The sequence below is a fragment of the Taurulus bubalis genome (assembly GCF_910589615.1).
Source record: "Taurulus bubalis genome assembly, chromosome: 15".
Lineage (NCBI taxonomy): Eukaryota > Metazoa > Chordata > Actinopteri > Perciformes > Cottidae > Taurulus > Taurulus bubalis.
The window spans coordinates 16,060,348-16,080,616 of record NC_136603.1 but is presented as its reverse complement, the minus strand read 5'-3'; the positions used below and the strand labels follow the sequence as shown (position 1 = coordinate 16,080,616).

Here is a 20,269-nt window from a genome sequence, read left to right as displayed (position 1 = left end):
CGGCCAGAGGTCTGAGCCGGAGGGACACAGTCCATGCAGAGAGAAGGACCATGATGCATAGTGTCACAGCTGATAAGAGTCTGTAGTGAAGAGACAATGTCAAAGGAGAAGCAGAAGGTGGGAAAAGGGAGGAAGAGGGACACAGCAGTGAGTTTGAAATCGACCGCAGGATGTGTATTCCTGGAGACAACAGGGTAAATGTTCTGGACTATACAGTGTACAGATGAGGAAGAGACGGACACACTGTGAGAGGCAGGGACAACACAGTCCTTGAGCGAGAGAGAGGAAGAGAGGGGGGACATCCTAGCAACAGCGCTGAAGACAGGCAAAACACACAGAGTCCTGAGCATGTACAGTGTGCACAGGATTAACCCTCAGTGTGTATTAACAAACATCACCCAGCTTCCACCAGATTGGTTCGTGTCCGTCAGAGAAGCCCGCTCAGCCCCTCCCCTTTAATCCCCGCCCACAGGCACTGAAACCGCCGCACCGACCGGACGGCGGAGTGTTTCCGGGGCGGATACACATTCGCATGCAATTAAACGCAAACTCTTTACAGATGAATCAAGGACTCGGGTGAGCGCGTGCAGCCCGGGAATATTGATGCCGAGCATTGAGGCGGGGAAGAGCCGAGACAGGCGTTGTATACAATCAAGTTAGAAGTCTTTGGTTAATGTTGGTACCACAGGAAAGCGAGAGCGGGCTGCGACAGCGCACCGTCATGTGGGAAGACATGTACATACCTGTACTCGGTCAGAGAGAAAAGAAAACTTGAAAAAAAAAAAACAGGATTGTCAAACTTAAAGTGTTTAAACGTGGAGGGGTCGTCTATTCATATAACAAAAAGTAACTTTTAACTGACAGGTAAAGGAATACAATACACTAAAATAAAATTAGCTCTAAAGTTACAACAAATTATTTCCATCCAATGTGGAAAAATACATCAGTGTGCAGCATAAAAACACCAAATCGTGAAATAAAAACAACAGACATTCATGTGGAGTACTGGTATGTATTCTGTCTCCCCCGTGTGGTGGCATTTTCCACAGCCCTTCACAAAGTACAGGTATGAACGGGCTTCTCAAATGACACAAGTTTGTCTATTTTTTTATCTTTATTTGCGTTTTTTGTATTTTTTAAATATATTTTTTAATTTCATAAGTAGATTAAAGCAGGTTTCACTTAGTCTTGAGTTAGAAATGAGGTATACAACAGCTCCTTCTGCCTAAACTGGTGCTCCACACTTCCTTTGTCAACCTTAAAAAACAGCAAACCAGTGTGGTGGGTCGACAAACTACAACTTGATTCAAGGCTGATCCACCAGAGCATCGTGAAATCTCTGGATCACGTAATGAAACCAAAGCACTAAAGCAAAGCCAGCGGCAAAAAGACCGTCAGTTGATAGTTAATAAAATCAGATTAGTGGAGATTAAACAGTCCAACTATGACCACAAACTGTACTTTGAACTGACGTGCTTTAGGCCTTCGTTAATCAGTAGTGACCCTCCTCTGGACAAAAACTAAATAGGTACTCTGATGTCTCACAAATGTTTTTAAAAATCGCTCTCAAACACCCGGTGAAAGATGGAAATACACCATAATGGTTTGTAGACGGCCCTCCCTATTCTCTCTTTATAAAGACACTCACTCTCACACGCATCCACCTGCTGGAATTATTAGTAAAGCTTTTCTCACAGGTATCCGCAACCTGTCGGAGTCACACCTAAAATCATAGGTAGCAACATAATCATCCCACGCTCCAAAATGCCCAAAGTACACGGTTTTGTTTCAGTGAAAACGATGCACCAGGTGAGCTCAACGCTCAAGCTCTCACACACACACACACACTCACACACACACCCGCAAACACACACACACACAAAACAATGCTACAATGCTCATGTCTTCTACGTAACAATAAGGCATAAATGATAATGTTAATCTTCTTTGTCAAACTAAGAAAGCCAGTGATCTTGCCCTCTCACACTATACAAAACAATTGAAGGCATAAAGTAATATATATATATAAAAAAAAAGAAGAAAACAATTTAAATGATTGTTAAAGACAGCACAACAAATCAAGTCCACAACGACTAAAAATAATAATCTATTAAAAGATTAAGATCAGATGCTTCAGAGTCAGGAGCGCCTGAACAAACACTTCCTGTTGAAAAGACCTCGCAGATACACGACAGACGCAGGTGTCAGCGACTCACGCACCTGGGGCGTGGTCTCAGATTTCTTCTCTTATTTTTTGGTCGTCAGTTTTCAAAAAAGAAAAGAAAAAGAAATTGCTCTTTTGCAATAGTAAAAAGGGAAGATTTAGGGGAGTTTTTTTCTTTTTCGAGTGAGCATGATAAACACTACATTCAGTCTTGATAACATACTGGTTCAAATATAAAATATGAATATCTTACACGTGTTTATATATATATTTATATGTATAGAATTAAGAAAAGATCGTTTCTCTAATTCAGATAAATATTTCAGTAACATCCTATGGTGCCGATGACAACTGCTTTATCTTGCGAGCACATGTTCAACTCTTCAGGAACTACAAACAGCACTGGAACAGGACTGGGTCCTCTCGGCCCGTTGTGGCCTTAAAGACGGGGAAACCAGCAACGTGAGCAGCCAGACACCCGGCTAGCTGCAAAGAGAAAGGCTTTTACTTTGGCAAGAAGGATCTCAAAATAATAATTAAACCTGGAAATACCCCATAAATAGTAGTACTAGAAAATAGCAGTAGTAGGTTGTCCTTTCATGTGTGGTTCCTATGTATGGTTCATCAGTATAAACTTTGAATGGCGAGCCAGACAGTAATTATACATTCTACACTGTTCGATACACAGAAATGCCTAAAGGTGAATCGTATGTTTAAGTGCTGCTGAGGTATATTCAGTCAAAAATAATTCAACAACAGAAAAGAAGTACACTAGAGAATAACATGGACAGATCACACCCATTATGGTCTCAGTGATTTTATCATCACGTGGTAATTTATTGTTTTTGACAGCAGCAGAACGATACTACTTGTTGCGTGTGTGGTTTGGTTGAATGTGTAGCACCTAACAGTAATAGTCCGCGGACAGATTTAGGCAGCAGGATATTTTCCATAGCATGCTGGTTCAAAATGGCGGCACTGAGAGGAGGTGTGTTACGTTGTTATCTGATGAGCCAATCGATGCATTTTTATAAGCGAGCCCTCCAGAAGGGAGGTGGAAACCATAAAGCCTGATTTTCACAGGGCGTAGTCATAAAGCTATAGGTGAGCATGCAGGCCTATCGACAGCTCAACTCCACCAGGAGTTTCAGCAGCAAGTTGTTAAAGCTAAGTTTCTGTGATCCGTATCCAGCAGCACCAAATCAGGAATATCCGGTATTGACCGAGGTGGGAGAAGAGGGACAATAATTTATCAGCAGTGTGGGGAGTAGAGATCGTGTGAACGTCAACTTGCGTGCTCGGACAGGTACAGAAACTACTGGGGAAAACTACTTTGGTTGAAGCTGTTGTTTTATGGCTGAATATTAGTACAAAAAACTAAAAACGGAACCATTCCATTGCGCTTCAGAAAAGTCCCAAACTGCTACCAAAAAATGCCAAAACAGGTGACAAGGAAAACAAAGCCATCAAATGGCTGAGCGATAACCAGGATCAGGCGTTGGGGGGGCGGCCCCTGTGATTAAAAAAAAAGCAAAACAATTTCAGAAGATTCAAAGGAAACTACTTTCTTGTTCCCCAACCTGCCAATCACCCTCTTTTTGGTCAGTTGTGCTGCCAATTAAAAAGTTGAGCGATGAGACACTCTTGTCAAATAATAAAAAAGGTCATCTTTGGAAAATGATCATCAAAATATTGCATTTCTATATTCTGAATGAAGAGAGATTTTGTACTCATAAATATATTGACTCGACTAAGCTACACCGACTACACACAGCAATTATTTTAACAAATATTTTTGGTATATCTTAAAGTACGTAAGCCAGTCGAATGACTGCAGACAAATAAAAGACAGAATTTCATTCCTCCCAAGACAGGCAGACTGCAGCTCATCAATCCAGTTTTTTGGTACAGATACTGTGCACAAGTAGATACGACGGTACTACTATCAAAAAAATTAAACAAAAACACAATACAATAACCCCATCTAGCCAATGCCACCATACATTTGGTATAATGACCATACCCCCTGACTAGTCCTCCCAAAAACAGGCCAGTCCTTGTGGATCATGCAGTTACTGAACTCTAAGCATCTGCCTGAGCTGTAGACAACACATGCAGACTTTCTACCTCTGAATCCAAACAAAATGTACAGTTTTCCAATAGATTACCATCCAAAACAAATCACCCTTAACCCGACAGGACTACATGTCTGCAGCTCTTTATAAAGCTCGCAACGCAATCTTTTCAGTCATTTTCTATCAGTGTCGATAATCCGCAGCGAGACCGTCATTTTACAAAAGCACGGGGGCGACTCTGCCACCGCAGCAAAGTGTAAAAGTCAGTGTTTCCAGAAAGAGAGACTCAGAGACACATCTTGTCCCTCTGAACCTTAAAGCAATGATAACCTTTATATCGGCCACTTATTACTTGTTTTTAAAGCCTTATAACCACGATTAAAAATTGATAGTTAAATCTTAACTTAATATTAGACTTACAAAGTTCTGAAAATGTAAAAAAAAGGCCGGGAAGCCAAAAGAACAAAAAAAAGTCTCTACAATATAACTGATATGATTTACATCAAGGCCTGTCCAAAAAAACTAAACGAGTTAATTAAAGATGGGGTGACACACAAATCCCCATTAGTGACGATGAATATAGTGAAATTAGTAGTAAATCGTTTAGTTTGAATGTTAAAAGAGCAAAATCCTAAAGTTTTTGGTTAGAAGTATTTCAGACAAAATTCTGACCTGGAAATAGGAGGATATATATTGTGTATGTATGTATATGCATATATGTATATATACACACACATATATACATATATAATTACAAAACGTGAACCGCTTGATGGTGCAGAGGATATATATATATTCTTTTCCCTGGACACCCTTCAAGGTTCATGAGGAGCGGCAGGCCAACAACAGTGTCTATGTGGCTACTGTTTGTGGGAAAACAACATCCAAGAATCATAAAAGGAAACAACAGGAAACAAAATAAAAAAATAAAAAGTCAACCTCAACCTCATTTGAGGTTATTTTCTTTTTGGTGGCAGCAAAAGGATTAAATAATGATAGATACAGTGGAAAGAATGTGGGGTGGTTAGTGAAGCGCAGAGCCTATATCAAACAGCCTCCCTATTCCCTACATGGTGTGAAAGTAGTGCACGACATAAGAAATAGGGCGTTAATTCAGGATGCAGCCTGGCTGGCTTCACTGAGCCTTGGAGGCAGTGGTAATGGTCGAGGCTTGCACAGGCACAGCAGCCGTGGTGGCTTGATGATGAGCGTCAGCAGTGAGCTGCAGCCCGCCCGGCCCGGCCGACACCAGGCTGAGGGGGGAGCTGGTGAGCAGCGACAGGTTCTGGAGGTTCTGGGGGGTCAGGAAGATCGGCGTGCCACCGGTGTTGGCGAACAGCAGGTTGCTGCCATCCAGAGACGTGATGCCACTCGAAGCCAGAGCTGTGGAGGAGAGGGGGAGGTTGGTGTGTTTAGACGGAGAGCGAGTGGGCGGAACGGTTGAGAGGATCCGTTTCAATGTGCGGAGGACTAAAGCTGCTTATCAGTCAAAAGGAAATACATTAAAAACTTATATTGGTTTAGAATATATTATAATTGTCTCCCTTTCTTTTTTGGTTCATCATCAAACTGTATTATCTCTCAGCAGGATTGTTTTCTTTTGCCTCTCTCAGCACTATTAACCTCAGGGGCGTGGCCTGAATTACTTTGCTCTGAACATGCAAATGAGTTGTGGCCTCAATTTTGCTTTAATTAAACAAATTATGCGAACAATGTGTTATCTACATAAACCCATGATGAATTTTCATTTTATTTTATAGACATGTTATTTTTTGTTTTATTTATGGATTGATGTATCCATCAGTTTCCTAATTAGTCAGGTTTGGTAGAATACCCATGAACTTGTTAAAGTTTGTGCTGCATTTTTCCTCATCACTTCCTGTCAAATTATAAACCATTATACTGGTTTTAAATGATAGTTTTTAAGTTTATCACCGCCATTATTACAGCATTCAGCTGCACATACATGTGAGAACATTACCTGGATTTTGCTGAGAAGTCTATCTGTATTCTTTGAATTCAATAAGTAACCATTATGATATGCTCTACGGAGTAAACAATGTTGGTTTGGGCTTCTAGATTAGTTTTTACGCTCTCTCTCTCGTTTCTGTCAGCCAATCTGCAACAAAACTGTCCATACGCAAAAAGGTTGGGAACCCCACCTCCAAACCATAAAACTGGGACTGTATTGAGTGTGTATAGTGTGGAAAGAATAAGATATACATACATTGATACACACCTTGGATGGTTGCCAAGGTGCTGTTGCTCATGAGGGCAGGACTCAGCGTGCCGCCGAGGCCGCCGGTCAGACTGAGCAGGGCTCCCCTGGACACACAGACGAGATCATTTCAATCAAGAGAGAAGACACCTGAACACTGAGTCAACACTATAGTGGCAGCAATGAGAGGCCTTGTTTGAACATAACCTATACTAACCCCGGATTGAACTGGGAGGACATCAGTCCCGAGTTGAGCCCAGCAGCAGCAGCCATAGCAGCAAAGCTGCCGGGTAACTGTGCACCCTGCAGCGCCGCGGACAGCCCTGATGCCGACACCATCACCTGACCCGCACCTAAAGTGGTGGCTATGGATGTCGGGACCTGGTTGACGATGGTTTGCATCTTGCTTTCTAAGTTATTGGACATGATGGTCGTTGGCGAGGGACTTAAAGACGGAGAGCTGGCTGTAGTAAATATAGGTGCAGTGGAGATGACGGATGCCGTGTTTGTGCCTCCAACTGTCGTGCCTTTGAGGAAGCGTGGGGAGAAAACATAAGGTTAACGTTAATGTCTATCATTTTGTGTAATTAGTCACATATTTTCAATAAGGCAAACACACATGGCGAGCACATCTCTACACACCTGTGAACGACAAATTGGAGACGCTGGTGCTGGTGAGAGGCATCACTGGGTTTACAGTCAGAGTGGTGGATGTGTTAATATTTGGACTGCTCAGAAGGCTTGCTGTGCTGGCCACCTGGGCAACAGAATGAGAGGGAGGACTGAATGAGCGACTGTGTTAAGAGAGACAACGAGCTACAGCTACCAACAAACATAATTAATCTTTTGGCATTGTAGCCAATTCTAGAGAACAATTAACTAAACCATATGTCACGATAAAGCTCCAAATAAAAGTGGAATAGATCCTCAAATTGATCCTAAAACAGAACGGACACTCACACAATCTAGAAAACAGTCCTTGAGGAAACACTTAAGTGTGACCATGCTTACCAAAGGGCTACTGGGGGTAAAGAGGGTTTTGATGGTGGTGCCGCCTCCTATGCTGATGCAGCTGCTGGGGGGGTTAATCCTCTTCTCTTTCTGCCGGCGATTGCAGAACCAGACCCGAATCACCTCCTTCTCCATGTTGAGCTGGTCAGCGATCATGGTGATCTCTTCAGAGGTAGGTTTTTGGTTCTGCTTGAAGAGGGCAAAAAAGCCAGAGATTCCCTGTGAGCACTATTATCTGTACATATGTTACTCATTTAACACTGAATGGTAAGCTTAAACAGAATTTTCCTGCTTAGATCAATATTGTTGACTTCAGGAAAATTAGTGTCGAACCTCCAGAAAGCTCTTTTCTAAGGCCACTCGGATGTTGGTCTCAATACTGGTCCTCTTCTTCCGTCTGCGGTTGATCCCCTCTATGCCCATGCCCGGGGAGCCCAGGGCACTGGGGCTGGACAGGGACTGGTCAGATGTCAGGCTCTCTGCACAAACAGCACCGACACAAAGGAAAGGAGGAGAGGTAAAGACAAGGCCCTGTAGAGAGTCACAGCCCATGCGGCTCTATGCCCATTACAGCTTTGAATCCTCATACAAGCACTTTGTTCAGAGGGGTTCAGGGACAAACCTGCATCATTGAGCCACTTCTCCAACAATGGTTTGAGTTTGCACATGTTCTTAAAGCTCAGATTCAAGGCCTCAAAGCGAGAGATGGTAGTTTGGCTGAAGTCGTTTCCGTACAGCTTCCCCATGGCCAGGCCAACGTCCCCCTGGTGAGAAGGAGGGAAACAGAGTGAGATGGAGAAACGTGAAAAAAGAAAGCTTGCAGGAAAGACTCACCTATAACTTGAGTTCATTGTTGCTCTATACACTATGAATTAGAGTGTGAAAAAAATACTTTGAAATGCTAATCTTACAACCACGGAGACTGTGAGGATCAATCAATCTATTCAGTGTTACACACCTGTGTGAAGCCCAGTTTGATGCGCCTCTGTTTGAAGGTCTTGGCAAACTGTTCCAGTTCCTCCAGGTCGCTGGGCTCCTCCATGGTGGGGGTGTCTAACCGTTTGGGTGGTGTCTGACTGTGGGGCAGGGACTGAATAGGTGTGGCTGCTGTTGTGCGGGTTGGAGTGGCAGGCTGCAGCAAAATACACAATGTAATTGTTATTGGGTTAAAGAAGAGTCTGCAAATGTAGAAAGATACAAGTGGCAAAGAGAAAATGCACCAAGCAAATATATAAACGTTTGTTTTGAGATGTGATTGGATTCAAACACCTGGATTACAGTTGGCGAAGAGAAAGCGGCATGACTGAAACACATTTGTCAGTTGGCTTGCATCATTACCAACCTGAGTTGCGAGGGTGATGCTTTGGTGAGTCGGCAGGAGGTTAGCTTGGCTTTGAGGTAGATTTAGAAGACTCTGGGCTTGCAATATGCCTAGAGAGTGGAAGACTTTGTTTTAAAGACTGCTATAACAACAATCAAATATATGAAGTATACCTCTGATCTTACACGGCGGGCGTTTAACTCACCCTGTTGGGCCTGCGTTGGCTGTGAGATGATGAACTGAGTAGGCTGCTGTAGTGTGGCGATCGGGTGGCCGGGCTGCAGCAGCACAAACTGAGGCATACTTAGATTCTGCGGCTGTAGCTGCTGCGTGAAAAAAACAATTATCACTACATTCATGTCGAGAAATTAGCAGTTTATAACACAGCTGTGACAGATAACTCATTACACCATTAGAGAGAATACATTACAAGTGTTTGTTTTTTTTCATCAATCACAATATTGTGATTCTTATCATTTTATTCTAATAAGCAGGGTGTGTCAATTATGGGAATAAATACTATATACCGACCACTGTTGAATTTGTAATTAGTTATTTGTGGTAATATCGTTATGTTCAATGTTCTCAGTACTCTACTGTCATACACATAAAGCAATTATCCTAGCCAGAACCATGACCAGATAATTAGCACTGTTTTTTGTAATAGTTATTTATATTTTAGTATCATTTCCATATAATCCACATTTCAGTTTGTGAAATGTTTCCAGAAAGACAGTCAGCAGTTGATTCAGGTAATAAAAAAAACATTCATAAAGATAAAGAAATCCTGTCTACTGTAAGTCCTGTATTGTTTGCAAAATGGCACCTTGTTGCCACAGTTTTGTCCATAATCGCGTATAATGAACATAGTGTTACACAGCTAGCATGCTACCAACGTTAGCTAAATATGCTGTCAAATTTTTTCACTTGCAAAAATGTAGAAATAGAGCTATTTTCATGCCAATTTGCTTATTCTGAATTTATGCTAACATTCTGTGGCACACATGGCATGCACACATGTCCGAAATCTGCCACAAATGTTAATGTTTTCAATGTACTCCGAGCAGATTCCACAGAAGGAGGAGTTTTGCAAACAAATGGTAAATCACAGAAGGACAGCCCATAGAGATGAATGGACTTCCAGTTGACTGGCATGTGTGCACGGAGCTATGTACAAGCAAGGCCGAACTGTACAAATAAATTTGACTAAAACAGAATGCAACTATCCAAATTAGACAGTCGGCTTCATTCAAAACCTTTGCATGGCTTTGAGTTTGTATACATATACATGAAGGATTTGCAGAAACAGAAACACTGGATGAGTGGGTCTTACAGAGGCGATCTGGATGGGCTGTGACAGATGACTAATGGGTGTGGCTGCGGAGGCCGAGATGCTGGCCCCAGTGGTGCAGTTCTGCTGGTTGGCTGAATGCTGCACGGCTGCAGCCAGGAGCTGAGCTTGGGCCTGCTGGATCAACATCTGCTGCTGCGCTGGGGTCAGGGTCAACTGAGGAGCCGAGACAGAGACAGAGAGGGAGGTGGGCAAGCGGACAGAGGGACACGGTCATGATAGGAGGTCAGGAAAGTAGAGGGGACAAAGAAAGAGAAGAGAATATAAGTAGCGTTTAAAGAAATCAGTTCTATGTTGTATCAGAGATTGGATGAGTTAGTGTTGTCACAAAACTTGAGTTTAGGCTTTGATACCCATGAAAGGTGTAATATTTAACTTACAAAAGAGTAGTTACACATTTACACACTGGTCTAGACAAGATGGCAAGGAATCTACCCCCATTAACTGCAATAAAATAAATTGCTTCAGTTTCATCAACAACAGGTGGATTGCATTGTTTGATGCGGTTGCCAACAATTGTTTAAATGGCTGCTCCAGTTTACTGTCATGAACTAGTCGCAGCCTGATCTCCTTTACCTTATTAGTCTTATTTTGTGTGCGCAGAAATATAGTGAAGTAAATTCACCATCATGCTATTTAGGTCAACATTCTGACTTTATCTACACTTATCTATTGAATTTTACTTTTCATAAAAAGGTGTCAAAGTTGTCCTAAAACTGTCGTTATTGTGGCAACACCAATATGAGCCCAGACAGGCAAAATGGAGAGAAGACTCATGCAGCTGAGCAAAGGCACAAGTGCAAAAGAGCATGTCGATGTCCTGTTCAAACTCAGATCCACATGCACGGTAAACATTCACTCCGGCAAAGCAGCCGCATTCAAATTCAAAACGGCGGGTCGTCTCAACTACAGCAATGGCCCCCGGGAGAACATGGATGGGGATGGAATGTGTCATGTTGGCTGACCATGAGTGAGCAGACACATCAAGGCTATGTCCAACACCCGTCCCTCCATTTTCTGCGACGAAAATAATTTGGACATAGCCTGACAATCACTGGGATGAACAGGCAGACACAGAAGCCACAGAATCAGGGCAAGCGGTCATTTCATCCCCCGCACTTTCAGCGAGGGCTGATCATGTCGAGGTGTCGCCCCAGATGCATGGTCACGACTAACTTTGAACTCAAAGCAAAGAGGCAACAGGCCACTTACTCCTGCAATCTGTCCCCCGGCCAACATTAGCTGGGTTTGAGGCAATACGCTCTGCTGGACGGAGGTCGGAAGAGCACTCGAGTCTTCCGACTTAGACTAGTGGAGGTGAAGCAAAGAGGGAGGCTTAGCAGAAATCTTCCTACAGGCATAACTGACAATTGCTGACAGCATGAGGCAGGCATGGTCAAATAAGCCATAGTTTTTAATCATAAAAACAACAACAAGATCCAAAATGTTTTCAATGAAAGCAATTTGAAAGGATGTTTTAATTCAGTTCGAAAGGAGCAGTCTAAATAAAAAAATAAGCTAAAAAAACAATAAAACATGAAATCTCTGTGCTACCTGAGTGGCTTTCTGAGAATGAGCCTTTAGTCTTTCAGCAGGGAGAGGAATTTGAATTAAAAAGGAAGTGAGAAAGGGGGTATTTAAATGTGCTGCAGCCTTCAGAGACAAGGAAAGTGAGTGGGAAGGGAGGGGAAGAGTTGAGATGCTAATTAAAATAACTGTTATGCAGTGCATGTAAATTCTGCATAGATTTGCATATTTGCTGCCATCTGTTTCCGAGCAACCGCAGAGCAGCTAATTAGCATACAGGGTTGATTAATCTGCCGTGTTGCCAGGCGACACAAGGAGCGCCTGGCTCATTTAAATGAACTCTTTCTGCTTGTGCATATGCGAGTGCAGATGAGCATACCTTTGTTCAAACTTCAGACCTAATTTCATTGTAAAACTACAATTCAGACGTGTCATTACACCAAAACATTATCTGTGACGACTCCTTCCACTAACACAACAAGACACTGATGGTAAAGTGTGTGCTGGTGTGTTCATGTGTTACCTGTTGGAGGAGGGCTTGTGCGTGTGCATTAGTGATTGTGGTCGGCATCGTCTGCCTCTGAAAGTCAAACCCATTGATTTGGATTCCTGAGGATACAAAACACAGTTAATGAAACGTGCTGTCAGAGGAACAGAGGACATGATTTTCATTGTGGTTTAATTGGCAACATAATTTACACCCTTGTTATTTTTAACACAAAAATTAGGAACAGAATACTAGAAGCCCACAATGAGCCTGTGGACGCATGCTTAAGGAGAACAAGTGAAAGGAAAACATGTTTTTTTTAAAGTGACAGCAGCTGTGATGGGGATTCAAAGTCCTTACACAGCTGCATGAATTTGGTCGGTGAATCATTGCAGAATTAAGATATTGACACTTAAAACGGAAAGCATTAATGTTGACTTAATTGAGCATTACACAGTAGGAATATAAAGATGAGCACTGCATCTACTATGTTCACTCTGAGTTCGATCAGTTGTGTTACAGACAGAGCAAATGAGTGGGATATTCAAAAGGTGAGGTAAACTCTTCATTTGACAAAGACAAGGACTTTTAGAAAGCTGCCATGTCGTTTTTCAATGAGTCAATAATCCAGAGGGAGACACAGTAGTGAGTCTTCTCTGACTTTTATTGCAGACGTTTGTATTTTGGCTGTTAATATGAAACCTGTTGAATGAGGTAAAACTCTGCACAGCCTGATTTCTGTCCCGTTAAGGAAAAAGGAAAAAAAAGCTGGAGGTCACTCACCGGTGTTCCCGTCACCACTTTCCATTGCACATTTAGTAGTTTCTGACTGATTATTCATTTTAGCATCTGGAAGAGCCATACAGAGACAGATAGTGAGACAAACTCACACCCGCTGCCAGTAGAAACATAACAGTCCTGTCTCTATGACTTGAGGGGGCACTCTCGTGAGGAGTATATGCCATAATTGCATGACATTCCTATTTTGCAGTTACATTTATGTCACATTCACCATTCAAAGTGGCAGACATTAATGAGTAAAATCACCAACGCAAACCAACTGCATGAGGATGGCGTAATAACCGTCACATTAAAAACAACAAACGCGACATTTAACGCAGAGGGTGCCAGACCGACCGTCACCGCTTCACGGCAGGACGCCAAGCGGCAACAAAACCCTGCGGAGCTCCATCACAGCCTCATTGAAAACTCACCCACTCTCACTCCAACTGTGTTTTCCAGCATGGCTGCAGAAACTATCATGGAAAACTGCATCTACCGGGCAAACCCACCGGCAGGGCGTCCGGCGCTCTGTTCCTCCTCCCTCTCTTCACTCTCCACTGGTCAGCAGCGAGCAGAGTTCAATACAACCAGAACTACACACAGACACCGTGGCACTGTCCACCTCACGGTTCACTGAACAACACTGGGATACGCACACTGGGAAAGCCAACAGCGTTTAGGCAAACAGCTCTCCTTCCTTCCCTCTCTCTCTCTCTCTCTGTGCACTCTTTTCTTTCCTTATAGCTCTGCTGCCCCTTTCCCTTTTACAGTGCCTACTTTGCTCTCTCTCGCTCTCTCTCGCTCTCTCTCTCTCGCTCTCTCGCCAAGATTGTCTGTACTTCTGAAAAAGTTCAACCCCTCTTTCTGGAATGAAACAAATGACAAGTGCAGCTGGCGGCCTCCTCCAACACTCTCTCTCTCTCTCCCCCCATCTCCAACTCTATAATGAAGCATAATCAGTATTCAGCTGATTAAAGCCGTATGCAAATCTCCCCCTAACTCGTTAGCAATGCAAGGCTTTGAAGTCCTGCGAGCGACGCATTTCACACCGGGCTCTGAAAGCTTTCTGCATAATTTAAACCGCTATAAATATTTATCAGCTCATTAGCATATTAATTGGATGGCTTTTGGAGGACGATAAAAAACCGGGGAATAAGGACGACACAGAGACGGGGAAAAGAAGTGCTCAAACTAGCACTTGGTGCAGCACAGGGAGGGGAGGCAGCAGCACAAGACCAATTATTGTGCGAGTGCACGGCTAAAAACTAATTAGCTAAGAGCAGGTAAAGGGCGGGAGATATCCCAGAATGCAATGTGAGGCTTGTCTGCAGCAGTCTGGACATGTTAGCAAGGCGGACCGCATTAATAGAACGTCTCAGACTGCTCGTTCGAAGTATCTCCAGGAGTCATGGCCTAACTGCTTAAAAAAAAGAAGAAAAAAAGGGTAAGAGTGGGAGGGGGACTCGCTCAATCGGAAATAAATAACTCCACATTAATCCACCACAAGCCTGTCATTACTGCTAGACCCCCTGTGGCTAAAGCATTCCTCAGCGAGCGACTACAGAGAGTGGGTGGCGGCTGTTGCTGTCTATGTTTATGAAGTGTTTGGGGATTAGCATATTTAGATTAGCTTTACATTCCATTAGTATTTCATTTTGGAGCTCTTTTAAATTCATTTCCAGCATGCTGTAGGAGTTAATACAGCGGGGAAACAGCCCCGCTATGGTGCTGCACTGGTGTCCAGTGAATCAGAATGACTAGAAAGTAATGCATGGCTGTATTGTGGTCGACAGGGGAAGGAGCTTACGAACTAAATCCACCACAACCGCTCCTACATAAAACTCTCATCAACTTCTTCACCTACCCCGCTGCCTGATGAAAGGCATTTACATACGAGCTGACCAGATCAAACAGTGCCAAGAGGGCACGGTAGCGTCAACACAAAACGTACAGAAAAACAAACAGACCGTTATCAGCATAGTGAGAGCATGAGGGCAAGTCTTCAGTCACTAAGCAATGCTTGTAAACAGCAGCATGCTCACATGAAGCACCACTGCAGACCAGTGGTGGTTCGCAACCTTTTTTTCCTGAAAGGCCCCCATCAGATGAGTTCAAGTGCCCCTTCATCAACACTGTTCATGTTCAAAATGTGGTCATTTGAACTGATTAAGAACCAATGTCTAAAGCTGATGGGGAGAAGTCTTTAAAAAATCCTTCTTTATCCGACAAACAGTCCAAACCCCAAAGCTGTTGGGTTTATTATGATAAATGTCACAGAAAAGCAGAAAATCCTCACAAATGAGACATGAGAACCAAAGGATATTTTTGAATAAAAAAATGACAAAGTCGTTGCTGATTCCTGTTCTGTTTATCATCTACATGGTCAATCATTTCAGATATACTATTGCTCAAATAAAAGTGGACACTCTCATAATAGTGAGACAATAGTGACATAGCTCTCATAATAGACATAATAATCCGTGTTGATTATGATTGGTCTCTTTTTTTGACTACCACGTGGTGAGGCAGGAACTAGATGTTTCAACCATTTTCTGGTTATTTTTAGATGTATATTTCTAGTTTCTGCTCGCATGCTACCTCAGTTTGACAAACTCTGACACAAATTAGTCATGCTATAGTGTTATACATGTGCAATGTTATTGTAGCCGGTAGTTCATTGATTATTATTATTATAAAATAAACATACTAAAGATCAGCCCAACACCAATTTGTAATCCTATGTATGCATCTATAACTACCAATTTAATAAATATTAAGTAAATCCTCATGTTATCTTTTTTTTACTATCCGATAAGGCTATCAAACAATAATAAAACGGTGACACCAATGCCTTGCTTTGTCTCAACAAAGGTCTATTATTTCAAAGTAAAGCAGCCTAATCCTCACTTTTTTTAAATATTTTAAGTATTCTCTAGTTCTGCTACCTGCAGAAGTACCCCTGTTTGGAAATAACGGACCTAACGATAAACAAACACTACATTACTAAGACTCTACACGTTGATCTCCTCAAACAGCACTGTGTGGTTAAAGTCCAGACTACTGGTAAACAAGATGGCCACTTGAAGAACCATACAGATGCCACATCAGCGTAAAGAATCTGGAAGGGGTCAATCTTTCGAACCTATTCAACAATCACATCATGCAAACAAATGAATGAACAAAGGAGAAGGGAATGCAAAGGCAGTCATCAGCAGTGCACTTCAAAACATGTAGTTACTCGGTTGATCGGTTTGCAAAACCCCGCTGTGGAACAATGCTTTACACAAATATCCTGCGAATGGAATTTTAAATAGATATCTCATTAGCACTGTAATATGGGAGAGGCTGGCTGAACACTGCAGAGCCGTTAGTGCGAGTGGAGAGATTCAACACGAGACAGAGCTAAACTTAATTAGTACATCCACATTCTGCCCGGCTACCTATATTCTTCATCTTGAAAACACAGAAGGCATCAAGACCACGTTTCCTGGAAAGGGACCGGTCTGAGCACGAGGCAATTTTGGGACAGTCACGAGAGATAATCTTTCAATTTGAGAGAAATTATAATCAAACAACTGTAAGCTTCCCAGTTAGAGCAGAATCAACATGAATACCCAAAGCATTTCAAATTGCTTTTAATATTCATATTAAACCAACGCAATCTGGCAACAGATAGTACAAACAGCAACACTGGACCGAGGCCAAGAATGAACTAAATACGGTGCGCTGTAATTTGATGAGGGGCAATGCGGCTAACACCACTGTAAGCTACAGCGGCATCTCTTGGGTGGTCATTAGCCAAACGTCTATAGGCCAGCTAGAAAATTCAATCCAACTAAATTAAAGTGAAGTTTCTAGGGAGTGAGAGTAGGAATATTCAACTACTTCATAACAGTCCATGCGGAGGTTAGCATGATTCACTGCTACAGTTTGGTGGTGCAGGCAGTCTGAAAACACATATCAATTCCCCGTGTAGGTAGCTGATACTAGCAATAACTGCTCGTTATTTAAGTGGTGCGGGTTTCACTTCCTTGTAACTGCAAGTAACTTTGTGTCAGGGTTTACCGCATACCCTGGCTGCTTGCTGCAAAACTCTCCCACTTTTTCCTCATTTATATAAAGAGGGCACATAATTGCAACTACAAAACAACATTTTTGTTGGACTGAATATTTAAAGAAAGTTTAAAACTCTTTGTGACATAAAAATCTTTCATGAAGGTCTGGCAAATGTGTATTAGTGATCTCACCAGTGGCAGACACAAGAGAGTCCTCTGGGACAACATGCCAAATGGCATCCACCAATCCTAAACCCCTCTGGGTCTTTTAGTGAAGGCCTCCCATTATGTGGATTATCTCATTGTGTATCCTCACTTGTTGTACCTATAGCTATTTCTTCTTAAAAAGGGTTTCCATATTTGTGCCTCTTCCAAATGCGTACCGCATTACTATAGTCCGATGTAACCCAACCATTTAGTATGTTATTTGTGCTTTTAGAGATAATGTGCCGATCTTCAGCCAAATGTCTGCGTTACGTTGCCATATTCATAACAGGGCGTTTTGGACTGCAGATCACCAGAAACAAGTAGTTATCTGTTTTGAGCACACCACACAGCTCTGATTAGTTATGATACCGTCCCTCCACAGTGAAAAAGCTTCATGGAGGCCGTCTCAGTACTTTGAGATGGCATGTCCTGAATTTATTACTGTGAGTGATGCATTATTCATAACAACTGTGTTTACATTAATGAATATTCATGATGGAACTACAAGGCTGGAATGAGAGTGGAACTGAAAAACTGATTAAATGAGAAAAGTACCCTAAGTGTGAGGATGACCAAATTATTTCTTGTCTGTTCTTTAAGAAGCCCAGTTTAATACGTTAATTATTTTATTTTTTAAGTAAGTGATCCTATTTTCAGACAGCGGATATACTGTATTCTACAATATGCTAACAAACTCCTCTTCTTGGCTTGGCTTAAGATACAGGAAATCATTCAGTATCATGTCTCTCTGGGAAACATATTTGCAGGTAATGTGACACTGTCGTTACCGTGGGCAAAGTTACCCTGTGGCTCTCAGAACAACACGGGGAGGGTATGAATATAGTGTGTTTGTATCACAAGGAATACAATCTAAAAGCAACAGTGAGGCCCAAGACATAAAGCTGGATTTTATTGTCAAAAATAAAACAAGCAGGAAACAGCTTGCCACAGTATCATAAGCACACTACTGCAAAAACATACAAAAGACAAATGGTCCGAACCAATCATAACCTATCTATTTACTAGAACTGTTAAGTAAAAACATGAAATCCTTGCATGACAGATGATAAAAACGCATCCTCTGAGGAGTTACTGCAACAACCTGGTTCTTTTAACACAAACTAAATGGCGCTCTGAACTAGGCAGAGCAAAGAAAAGAAGTGCCATCAAGCTGAGTCTTGCCCGGCCGGGAGTGAATAGTAAGAATGCCCTGCCTGTTATTATTGTGCTTTCCGGAAGTGGGCCTCACTACCCCTCCCTGTGCCTGGGGGGATTCACAGGTACGAGCTTTGTATTCAGACTCCATCAAAACTCGCACAACAACGAAGGCCTTTGTAGATTGAAACCAAGTTTTAAAAAAACGACTCAGTCGAATCAAAAGTTGTACGAATACATGTAATAGTATAATGAGATGGGTGAACAGCTCGCTATCGGCACCGACCCGACGGGGCAAAAAGTGCTCAAACTGTAGTTGTAACGTGAACACTGAGCGGCGGGAGGCCCGCGTCGAGCACGACCCCGTTTACATGTTTATAAACCCCGACACATCATGTCGGAGATCTCAGCTCAACCCAAACGAGGGTAAAAGTTATCGTGTACAGGACTAAGTTAGGGGAGGCGAGTGCGCCGGTGAGGAGGACCGTTTAACGGCTGAACGCACGAGCACGTGCTTAACGCTTCAGATAAACATCCAGCGCGGTGTTGACAGCCGGGTACCGTGTGGCCCCCGGCTGAGCCGCGGCGCCTCGTCGGTGCCCGGGCGGCGCTGCGCTCCGTCGGGCCCGCATGAATAACACAACAGGCTGCCGAGGCTGCGCGGAGCACAAAAGGCGGAGAGAGGAACTGCTCCGCGGTGGAAAAGCAGCTCGAGCCGACACCGCGCACCCAACAACACAACACACATGTTTGCTCCCCCTTTTTTTTATTCGCTCCAGATACGAGTGGTACATGAACAGCCGCCGCCGCTGCCCGGCTCCCCAACATGAATATGCAAACCTCCTTCTCTCCCTCTCTCTCTCTCTCTCTCTCTGTCGCCGAGCAGCAACACAAAGCGCAGCGCTAGCAGCGAGCTAACCCGAGCCCGCTAGCTCCTCTTTTCAATCAGATTGCGTTGGACGAATATCTAAATACATCACATGTGAACCGGAGGCACGTCGCCGATTACTAATAAAATATGCTAAATTGTATTTGTCGACAGAGGTATGAATATGTAGCGGCGTACGGCCGTCTAATCACACAAAGGGGGGAGGCATGTTTTCCATGTAATTTGCCATCGCACTGCAATAGCTGGTTCCTTCCTCTGTCACACTACAGCTGAGTGGGAGCTGGACGTCGTCCTCCTCGGAGACTCGTCCGCGTTTCTTCTGCGCTCCGTTTATCGCACATCGCGAGTAAGACAGTTTGAATATGAGTATGAATATGTAAAATGCTGTAATCATTACCTGGTCCTGAACTCTCATCTTGACTCGCTGCTCCTCCGTCCGCCATTTTGAATATTTAACCCAAAATCCCAGCCCTGAGCCTACCAGTAGTGGCATACACACACACACACACACACACACACACACACACACACACACACACACAAACACACGCTACACACGCGCGTACATACACGCACACACCCACACACACGCGCGCGTGCGCGACCACAGACAAACGGCTGAGCTGAGTTGAGTGTGCGCGGGTTGTTGTTCTCCGTGGCTTATTTTACATACTTAAATAATCATCTAACTTTTCTGACGCTGTCTATTTGGACTGAAATAGGCAGAACGAGCTCGTGAGGTGCGCTGCTCTGGTCTCTGACAATATAGCTGCTCACAATACTTTGAATGATTCTACAACAAAGAGGCCTGTATTAAGTGACTCACTACTAGTCAAATTAAAAAAACAGAAAACATGTGTTTCTGTAAAACAATCTTTAAGGTTATGTCATTATCACCATTATTATATGTTCAATTATCTGTGATTCTGACCCAGACATCAATAACAAAGGAGTTATGAGTTGATTGTATCCCAAAATTAATGCTGAATTATTACTTAAGATGCACAACACTGACAGGAGTTTTTT

General features: G+C 43.0%; 1 protein-coding gene across 1 annotated transcript; it reads right to left on the bottom strand.

Annotated features, from left to right (window-relative positions):
* Positions 1-5,374: 5,374 nt before the first annotated feature.
* Positions 5,375-19,686, bottom strand: pou2f1b (POU class 2 homeobox 1b; the record flags this gene model as incomplete). Its single annotated transcript, XM_079230702.1, has 15 exons — positions 5,375-5,622; positions 6,479-6,564; positions 6,675-6,984; positions 7,100-7,214; positions 7,469-7,657; positions 7,802-7,947; positions 8,091-8,232; positions 8,427-8,600; positions 8,811-8,899; positions 8,995-9,115; positions 10,123-10,296; positions 11,353-11,448; positions 12,191-12,276; positions 12,938-13,003; positions 19,641-19,686. 15 exons carry the CDS (start codon positions 19,684-19,686, stop codon positions 5,375-5,377), a joined length of 2,088 nt encoding a protein of 695 aa, XP_079086828.1.
* Between the last annotated feature and the right edge of the window lie 583 nt (positions 19,687-20,269).